The sequence below is a fragment of the Scomber scombrus genome, chromosome 17 (genome assembly GCF_963691925.1).
Source record: "Scomber scombrus chromosome 17, fScoSco1.1, whole genome shotgun sequence".
In the NCBI taxonomy this organism is placed as follows: domain Eukaryota; kingdom Metazoa; phylum Chordata; class Actinopteri; order Scombriformes; family Scombridae; genus Scomber; species Scomber scombrus.
In genome coordinates, this window is record NC_084986.1 from 27644037 (window position 1) to 27655024 (window position 10988).

The 10988-nt window shown below is 41.4% G+C and overlaps 1 protein-coding gene across 1 annotated transcript in view; it reads right to left on the minus strand.

Annotated features, from left to right (window-relative positions):
* The window catches only part of tnfrsf21 (tumor necrosis factor receptor superfamily, member 21), a 52817-nt gene that overhangs the window by 35278 nt on the left and 6551 nt on the right, over nt 1-10988 (minus strand). Inside the window, exons 2-3 of the mRNA XM_062437245.1 lie at nt 4320-5025; nt 166-744 (exon numbers count right to left, since the gene is read on the minus strand). Coding sequence (XP_062293229.1) covers nt 166-744; nt 4320-5025 — 1285 coding nt within the window. The remainder of the gene's footprint in view (nt 1-165; nt 745-4319; nt 5026-10988) is intronic.

The window sequence follows — 10988 nt, forward strand, 5'->3', positions numbered from 1 at the left end:
CCTCCATTAGTATTCCTGAGACTTGGAGAATCTATGATGAGGAGCATTGCAGCTATTGTGCAGGCTGATGGTGGCCCAATAACTCAAGTCATTTTAACCTATGTCAAAACAGTGCCCTAGACTCTAAAACCAACCTGTTTGATACAAAGGAGACAGTGGACTCACCCTGTCCATTGGAGTAGTAGATCCACTTCTCTTTGACCTGCATTGGGGGCACAGAAGGTTTCTTCTGAATCGCCTTCTCCATGATGCTGCTGGGGTCCTGCATGGGACCCTTCTTCAGCACCCGTGAGCTCCGCTTCACGCTGCACACCACAATCACCACCAGCACCAGCAGTAACAGCAATACGATCATCCAGGGGAGGTGCTCGTTGATGTCAAAGTGATTATGGGTATTTGGCCGTGGGGACCCCCTGCGAGTGGGCCTGTAGGAGCTGGAGATCCCACCTACACCACCTCCACTACCCTGTCCGGCTACCTTGTTGATACCCGTCCCAACCTTGACTACCTCGGCATCCTCTAAACCTTCCATTACCCTCTTGTTAGGGCCTGGCATAGGGTCAGAATTTGGGTGGCCCTTGCGATCCACCAGTTGCTTGCGAGCTGGTGGAAGTGGAGTCTCTATGGGTTGACGGTTTGGTGGGGTGTGAGTAGTCATCCGGCTGAGGAGTAGGCCCTCTGCTTGGTGGTCTTTCCCATCTGGGTTTTGCCACAGTAAAATGGCTGCTGACTGGCTGTAGGTGTCTGTGATTGGAGAGAGAGGGATCAATGAAGAAGACAGATGACGGTGAACAAAGACAGCAAGGAGACAAGATATTACCAAAGTAAGAGATGAGGGACAACAAAGAGACACAGAAGGAGGGAATTCAATTCACTCACTCGAGAAATTTGCTTAACCCTGACAATGAAAGCAGACGACATCACTGGAGGGAATCCTAACACTTAATCCATGTGAGCAATCTGGCACACAAACACAAGACGGGATAACCTTCCTTCTTCTGGTCTCACTGATCTGCTTCCCTTTGAAACTTCTTCCATCCTTTGTTGGACAGTCATCTCCAAACAAAGTCCAAAAGGACATTATATGTTTACATTACATTTACAATGATTAATATGACAAAGTAAAAATGAGGTAGAATTAAACCCACTGTAGCTCATAGACATCCATTGAGAATAAGTGCTGCAGCACTCAGCTTCAAATTTCACCTGACACAAGAGGCACACGGTTTCAGAGGCACAAGTTTTGCATTAAGACCTAAGTGCATGGTAAATGAGAGCTTTTATTTCTATAAGGATGGGCCAGAGACAGAGTTTATTAGGTTAGGTACCAGGGTACCACATAGGAGAATAGATTGGATTGAGATTTTCTGATTCAAAGTGAATGTAGAACTAGCATTCATTAATTGCTTGCTAACATAAATTGATGTATAAATCAGGGTGGGGTGTCCCTAACTGCAAACAAAACACAATCTGTCTGTACTCCTTCCACAACGCTCTGCCGTAGTTGTGCTCCACCTCGTAATCTCAAGCAGATAACCTCTGAATTGCTCACCCCACAGTCTGTTCCCTAAGCAAGCTTAAGCAAGGCAAATCTGATCAGACTCAGGCTTTAGTTGGAGGAATAAGTGATCTAAAGAATCACTGTCAAAAAATCCTTGTAACTTTCTAAAATGGAAAAAGAATAGTTCAGATTCGTGTGCCTTTTGACAAAAACAACAGAAAGGACAGTGTTTTTCAGACATGTGAAGAAACTCAAACGTATAGTGAGTTGATATTAGTGCACCATTAAACTTTATTGATTATTGATGTGGCCGCTAAAACCTACCTGCTGCTCGCTCTGTGCCAATGGAGTAACGCTAATGGGATTGGAGTTGTATAATGACATTAGATCATAAATGGACAACTAAATGTTTTTTGGGATTGTCTCGTGGATATGTGTTAATCCCCCTTATCCTCTTTTCAGCAGACAGGTACAGAGATGAAGGTCCAATACCAAAATTTAGGCTCTTTTTTTGACTGGCAGCAAGAACGTCTTTAACACATGCAGCCAACGTTTTAGAATGGCACAAAAAACTTTCAAGTGATGTAATCACAGTGGTCCTCTTGAAAAAAAACCTTGCTGAGAAAGAGCAGAGAAGAGGAGAAAAGCAGTGAGATGGGGACCATAAGTAACAGCAAAATGCAGTAGAGACTATGTTTATTTTTGGTTATTTACATAATTTATGTGCACTTGTTTCATTTCAGCTCAGTGTGAGTCTTTACTGGATTTTGCTGTCATTTATGGTGGCGCTACTCTCCACTGCTCTCTGTGGTTCAGCAAGGGTTCAGCGAGGACGTGTGTAGCACACACAGCGGAGCAGAGGAGAAACACCACACACAGCGGAGCAGAGGAGAAACACCACACACAGCGGAGCAGAGGAGAAACACCACACACAGCGGAGCAGAGGAGAAACGCCACACACAGCGGAGCAGTGGAAAGATGGTGAACCAGGTGAAGCACTGGAGTTCACGACAACAACACTCATTACTTTATTACTACACAAGTAAAGGCAAAGAAGAGTAATTTAAACTGTGCAAAGGATGAACAGCCCATATCACACAGCACTAGTTGCTTCCCGTACTGAAGATATTGATATTGCATGAATGTAGATGGATGATGCAGAAATGTATAGTGTGTGTGTGTGTGTGTGTGTGTGTGTGTGTGTGTGTGTGTGTGTGTGTGGATATAATTGTTGAAAGTTGTGTAAAAGCTGTGTGTGTTTTTTAGTGGGGAGGCAGTGAGTGTTAGTCAACCAATAAGGTCCAGACTGAAATTTCTCAACAACTATTGGATAAATATAATCCATTCCATAGTGTAGCACCACCAGATCAACGTTTTACTTTATCAGCTCTGTTGCAGCAAGCATGACTGTAGAACATGTCTGTTTTTTCTTAATCAGGATTGCAAAACTTGACAAACACAAGAAAGCATGACACTACTGGCCTGAAGTTGTTGATGCATTCTATAAAACATGGCCATTTCCCTGGGCTTGCTGTTTTAAACAAACATGTTATGCAACTCAATGCAGGTTCAACTTTTCTCAGGCGTTGAAAATAATAAAATGTGTGACCACCCATTCTGCTTTTATTTTTTAATATGCACTTTACTTTGTTTCTGACACTGCCAAATATAAGCATCTTTTTCTGCCATGAATTGTGTGTTTACTGGCTTGGTGCTGTGTCCAGTCCAGTAAAGTTCATTGTGTTCCAGGTACTGGTATCTCCTTGTCTTGCACAAGTTAGTTAAATATTCACAGTCAATTCTTTGCTGGACTTGCAAGGTTGCTAGGAGATGATGTGTGATGTAACTTCAAAAGCCTCTTTACATCTAGTGAATTCTATAAAATAAAAATAGTGAATACAGGTTTATCACAGCTGTCACTGTTGTGTTAAGACACTTTTGTAACCATACTACAGCTCATTCTACACTCCTTTTCCTCCCAGAATGAGGTTAACCTCCTTCTTCTCCATTGACAGTAAAAGGCAGGTGAGAAATAACAGACATCAGTATGTTACACCCCATCCGCCTTCTCCCATTTTCCACCTTACTGCACAGACGGAGTGAATTTAACTGGCTTAAGAGTCATCGATCCCATGCCAACACAAACAGCAGTGACAGTATTATAGGTCTGGGGGTTTGTGAGAGAGGGAGGGGTATATTGGCTATGGATGGTTGATTCTGAGAAATGACCGTTTGACTGACAAGAAAGATGACGAGGAAAGAGGAGGACAAAGAAGAAAAAACAAGGGCGAGGGAATGATTTGTCATGTTCCCTGATCCAACATATCATCAAACTGCAGAAAGAAGGGGGGAGCAAGGAAGAAAGGAGGTGTAAGTCACAAGACAGAAATACCCATAACTCCTCCTGACCACAAATAGTAGCATTCCTGACGTAGGGAGCTGCCACCAGTTTGTAACCATGCCTACCAATGTTCTTCCTTTAGGAATTCCCAAAGGAAAACAATGTCATTGATGTAATGATACTACCTCTGCTAAATGCCCACTACATAATCATCTGAACATGACTAAATGATTAAATATCATATGAAAAACTCTTTGGCTTCTTTAAATAAAGGATAGGAGGTTAACTCATATGTTATGAATTAAACTGGAACAGGGAGGCTAGCTTAACATAAAGATTGGAGGTATGGGCAAAAAAACAAAGAAATGCTGGCTAACTCTTGTTCACCTAAGCCTAAGAATACATTCAAATTATTATCAAATCCCACAATCAGCTACATGAGGAAGAGCAACTATGAAATAGGGTCCCTATTCTCACCTTTGTGTGCGGCCAGTAATGATGATGGAGAGGAAGACACTGGTTCCTGAGCATGCACAGTCCATGCAGGCCCCAGTGGGCTGGTTGTGGAGACAGGTGATGATGAAGAAGAGGGGGGAGCTGTAGAAGGTGAGCTGCAGACATTATCTCTCTCTCTTGTCCCTGGTGTGACCAGCACCAGCCCCTGAGCTTGGCAGTCCGTGTGGGTTCGGCACTTCACGGCGCTCGAGTCCTCATCTGAGAAAGTCCCCTTGTTGCATGGCTTACAGAGCACATCCTCTGTTTCACTGCCCCGCTTTTTCACCCTTGTCCCTCGAGGGCATAGTGAGTGGGGCTTACACTCGTTGCCACCATCCCCCCATAAGAAGCTGCTGGGGGGACACGTGCAGACACGGTCCTGGGTGGCAGTGCAGGGTACTTTTTCGATGAAGCCTGAGGGACATGGAGCCCGACAGCGGTGGCATTGCTGGACCCCGTTCTCGCCCCGGGTGAAGGTACCTTCAGGGCAGGGGCTGCAGTCCCTCTCGGCTGCTAGGGAGCAGTGGACGGACACATAGGTGCCTGCCGGGCACTTGTCGCAGAAAAGCTGGGTGCCCGAGTCTGGATCGGTGTGCTGATAGTGGCGAGGAGAGAGGAGGAGCTGGTCAGCTGGGCTCGTTGTGGTCAGAACCCGGGCTGAGATGTCAACCACCACCACCCATAAGAGCTGAGGAGAAGAGATTGTGGGAGTTTAAAAAAAAGACAAAAATGGCAAAATTTCCACATTTCCAAACGGTTCTCCTGAATGACTAAGCATGAATGTTTGGTGTCAAGTTATGATATCCAAAAGACCATAAGATGGCCAAAATCATGATGGGAATTTTATGCTAAACATTTTATACTAAACATGATTGTGCTGATGTCAGGTTTCATGGATTCTGAAAAAAACTGATTTACAATAAACCTCATGCTGCTATTTGAGCTTCAGAATCAACAAACTCATTTAATCCACCCTCATTTTATTTACTGTTTGCTGATTCATCCCATCCCTTTTAAAGTGTCCAACAGTGTGCATTCATTTTACAAGCACAGCTGAGAATTTAGCTGAGACAAATGACTCGTGCTCTCCTTTCCTTTTTTTTCCTTCTTGGCTTCCCTGTCACCTCTGCTGGGAAGCCGACAACTCATGGGGTTTAGGGGAATAAACCACACATGTCTTTGTTTACACACATGCACACGCACAAACTGAGTCATGTCAAAGTAATAACATCAGGCAGTCTTACGGGTAGAAGACTGTCTCTAATAATGCTATCGGGCTGACTACACTTAACTAGTTACTATGGCAACCTTATTGTCAACAGGGCACTAGTTATTCAACTACTTTAAGGAATGTGTGTACGTAACAACCAATCACTGATCGCTAGTATTTCTTTACTTTTATTTTTTTAAACTTTCAATATATGTGATGACGTCATGATGTCACAGATATGCAAATTAGCACCTGATGTCATCTAGCGACTTTTGAGCAGAATTAAGCTACTTTTAACTGAAAATAGTTGGTAACACTGCATTCCAGTTTGTGAAGATAGTGACACAATATTCAGTGAGTTGAAGTTGCTGTCTGTCTAAAACTGCAGGCTTTACTATACAGTCATTTATTTGTGGCAGCCCGCCAAATATTTTTGGAGCTGCTTGCCCCGCTCGCTCTTTCTATCTCTCTCATACATGACAACAGAGACGTCTGTGAATAGCATGACGTTGCACAGTCTGGTACAGTAGGTGACGGTGTGCACCTTTAACATTTGCATTCTGCCAGTAAAAATATATCTGGTTATTGGCTTTTCCCTGCAGAGAAGAGGGCTGCATTCAAGTTAACTCAGATAACTAAGTCTATCTGTGTTCTTAACACAATCTCAGAAACCCAACTCTTCAAAGCAGTTATTAGCAAGGATTCAGAAAATGCAAAAAAAGTGTGCAAAAACCAAAAAGGTCCAACTCCGGACAGCTTTCAGATCCCATTAGAATATTAGTTGTTTGTGTGTTGTGTGTGTGTGTGTGTGTGTGTGTGTGTGTGTGTGTGTGTGTGTGTGTGTGTGTGTGTGTGTGTGTGTACTTGTATGGCTATAATTGTGAGAACCAAGTCAGGACATTTTAGGAAAGTGACAGCTTCTGACACATCTGCAAAGGGCTGTTTGAAGGTTAAGACTTGGTTTTAGGGTGATGGATAGAATTGGGTTTAATTCAGTTTAGGGTAAGGGTTACGGGTTAGACATTTATCTGTGATGGTTAAGGTTAGGGTAAGGGGCTAGGGAATGCATTATGTCAATGAATGTCCTCACAAAAACAGCTATAGAAACGTGTGTGTGTGTTGATGGTAAGTTAGTAGCAGTAACACCCTCGGTCATATACCACCAATTCTCTGGGAAACACTGGCCTGTGGGGGCCAGAGTCTGAAACTTCCTAGCACTGTGCATAGTGGCTTTAACCTTACACTTTATAAGTAAATTAAGCTTGATTTGCATTGTATTGTTCTATATTTGTAGCACAGTTTGTAAAGTATATCAGAAGTGAGTCAGAACACATAATTTAAGGCTGGAGAAAAAACTAAGTGTGAACTGTGACCTCATCACTCCCTAATGTGTCACAACAGGAATAAAAAGCACCAACAATGCAGGACAAAGGATTGTGAAAGATGAGGACACAGTGACAGAACCAACAGAGATAGAGACAGGTTAGACAAAATGTGGATCTGTGTGCAAAAATGTGTGTTTAACTGTGTTCTTTCCTGCAGTGTGTGTACTCAGACAAATGGGAATGGAGATTAGCAGCTTGTGTGTGCATGTGTGTGTCTGTGCATGCACGCATATGCAGAATAAACAGGGCTGGTGGGTTTGAAGTGATGCACTGAGGAGAGAATTTTGCTGATGACGCATGTGAATGTTTGTCTTCCATGAGGCCTCATCGAAATCTTCCACTGAACAAAAAGAATCAGTTTAGAGTCATGCCAGTGTAGTACCAGTAGTTTCTCAAGGGGGTGGAGAGGTGGTCAAAGTCCATACACACAACACAGACACACACAGAAATCGTGAATTTTGTTATGATGATTTTTAGCCATTTGGACACCTCAGCGGTTTGAATAAAATCTATTGCTGAGAACATTGGGGTCAGTGAGGTTTTTCAAGTGGAATTGTGGTTTTCCAAAAAAAAGTAAATAGTAAAAGGAAGACAAAATCATTTTGTGATTAGAGCTAAGGAGAATGCTGTCCATTCTTTCAGCGCTCCAGTGCCCTTTCACCACACCACCAATTAGGCTCTTTGTGTTCCTTCCCAGAACCTCATCCATAAACATCAGAGCATGTTCTCGACACGCTGCTCATAACTCAGTTGCGTCAATAACATCAATGCATTCATTCACATCAACGTTCAAAGTGAAACGTCAGTGGAGGGTGTGCACGCAGCAGTAAATGGGAACATTCTGCTTGTTACAGGACAATGGATGGTCCCCCCATGGCTCTTTCTGCTTATTTGTTGAATTTTATTATTGAAACAGCATGCCCTGCCCTTTACCATAACCATAATTGAGGTGTATCACTCACTATTTAATGTGAGGGCTGTGGAAGGAAAGGCATGCTGGTATTAAACAGGAACTTTCTGATGGTTTAGTGCAAAGCTTTTCATGCTGGTACCCAGGGCGCAGATTTAGTTTTTGTCTGAAGAAGCAGACTCATTAAAAAATACCAAGAGAAATGAGCTTCATAACTCATTTTTGAAGGTAAACATCATGATTTTCTTTTTTGTGATTAACATTTTTTATTTTCATTATTTCAACAATAACAATAAAACAATAATAAACTAATGGAATCTGTGCTAACTTTAGCAAGCTAAGCTAACTAGCGTTCACTTTTCCGAGTGAAATACACACTTCACAGCTAGCTGCGTCTTCTCAAATGTTGAATGTTGTAAAAGCAGAGATTAAATCATTAATAATTGTTAGCTAATGCAATTTCAATGTCAGTTTGAATTCATAGAAAAGTATAACACTTAATCCATTGTTTTTTCATTAGCAATTACATGCACAGTTATTTTATCATACTGATAATTAGGGGTGTCATGATTCTCCAAATCCATGATTTGATTTGAATTTCAATTTATTTAGTTATTAATTTTTCAGTACTGATAGCTATGTCATTATTAGACTATCGAGTCTTGTTTTGTAGAGATCAACAGATCATTGGTTTTATTTCCTGGCAACTGTCATTTAGATTTTCAAATTCTTTTATAAAAAGATAGGTTACATAGAATCAAGTGTGCTTAAACCGCCATATTTTTGGGAGAATGTACCACACACTAAGGTCTATTTTCAATCTAGAATCATGATACCGCTGTTATTAACTGATTCTGGTTCCAGGTGCTTTGGCTTTTTTACAGAGAAATTCAAATGTAGCAATCCAGATAAAACCAAAATGTAAAAAAATGTCCTTCCTGTGAATTTTTTGTATGGTTTAAACAAACAAAATAAAATGTTTTAATAAGTGAGTTTTACAGATGCTTTTTTTAACCTTTGGACTGAGTCAGATTAGCTATTTCCCTCTGCTTGGTAAATCACAATGTGTGTGCTAAATAACATATTTGCATTTTCTCCTCCCTGTATTTTGCACACTGGGGTTGAAACACCTCATATTACATATTCATTATGGTAAACTACTAAATGGACAGCGCATATAATTTTGCACATTTGAAAGACACAAACCTCAGTGCACTGCGTTAGTAGATCAGCTTGCACATTTTTTACACATGCAAACCTTTAGTAAATCAGGCCCACAGACAAATAATCTGTTATTTCCTTTATACTAACTCATCTGAATTAATGTTACACCCATTTCCTGTAATTGTGAGTTATGATTAAATGCCATTATGATTTATGTCAGCCTGCACATATTTTATGGTAAATAGAGCTGTCACTGAATCTGCATGTGTTTACCATGCACTATTTTGCAGCTCATTGAACATTAGGATATGTGAAGCCAATGAAAAGCAGAACAGCTGCTGGAAATGAGTGAAAACCAAGCAATACACATTACTTCACTGAGCTGATATCATTGTGTGTGTTGCCCTCTGGATAAAAGCTTTTGATAAAGCTCCCCAGGGAGCAGACTGACCTCAGATGACCCGACTCAGTCTGCAGCTATGGTTTTAAGCCAATGAGGATAATTACTGTGACGGCTGCTATTCAACATGTCATAGAAAGAAAGGAGTACAGTATGCTAATGGAAGAAAAATAGATGCTCACGTTTGGTGAGTTCGTGTCTGGGAGCTTCCCTCCCTCTCAATCAGTCTTGTGTCACTGCATTTCCACTTTGCCATTATGAAAATAAAAGGCCAATAAAGACACAAAAAGGAGAAGAGGAAACAAAGTGCAGTGCTGGCGCTTTGTCAGTGCATTTTATGCTCGCACACACACACACACGCATGCAGACACACAGAAGACACACACTGGCTGAAGCCTCCTCACAGCTACCTCTGCAGCTCAGCGATGTAAGAATCAACTGAAGTCTCAGTGCCGCCTGCTTTTCCATATATTTTGTCTGTCTTGCCGCACTGCCTGTAATCTATATCATCTGCCTGGTGCAAAGGCCCGTCAGCCAATCACAGACAGGAACAGCAACTGCACTACTGTTCTGTATCTCTTCATTCCCAGCTTGATTTGTCCGGCTCCCTGTGCACTGCAGTCTTTGTCACCCTGCTTTCAACCTGGAGAAGGTGTGGACAGCCATATAGTACCAACCTGACACGTGGTTTCACTTCTTCCTACTAACCAGTGATGAAATTCTCTGAAACACAGGGAAGGTTTATCTAATAAGATAATGTTAGGGCAGCAGATTAAAGGACAGATTCCCAATTTTTAAATTTTGTCTTAAAACAACAGTCAGGTGTCCATATGAACAGTAAAGAGGTTTTCCTCTCTGTAATCATTCCTCCTGTTCATACTGACTATTAAAACATCTCCTTCACATGTGCTTTCAATGGAAGTGATGGAGGACTAAATCCATCTACATTTAAAAGTAGATGATCAGCTTCTATTGAGCTTCATCAGTGTGAGTTAGTCATATCAAGTGATATCTGACACATTTACAGTCTTTTTAGCATCAGATTCCCTCTTAGTGTTTCCTGTTGAGCTGTGGTGGAAGTATAGTAACAAAAAGACTTTGCTACTAAAAACACTGTAACACTGAAACATAGAAGATGAAGATTTGACTCATTTGGACGACTGAAGCTTCATATTAGCTTCAGATCTAATTTTAAATACATGTTTACACAGAAGGAGGACTGTGGATTTAGTCCTCCACCCCCCCTCCAATAGTCAGTATGAACAGAAGGAATGTTTACAGCAGGAAAAACAGGTTTCAATGTTCATTTGGGGCCCTGACTTTTGTTTTAAGACTGACTTGAAGAACTGTGAACCAGACCTTTAACTGGTATTGTAATTGGGTTATTTATGTTGCTCTTAATATATATTCAATTAATCTGAAACATACATTTACACATATATACAACTATTAGCAAAACAAAGTAATGTCTTCTTTAGCAGGTAGGTTTAAGGCTTCAGAATGAAAGTCGCTGTACCACCAACAAGTTTCTACAAGTACTGGTTAAAAAAGGAAGGAACATTTAAGCACAACAGATTGGTGA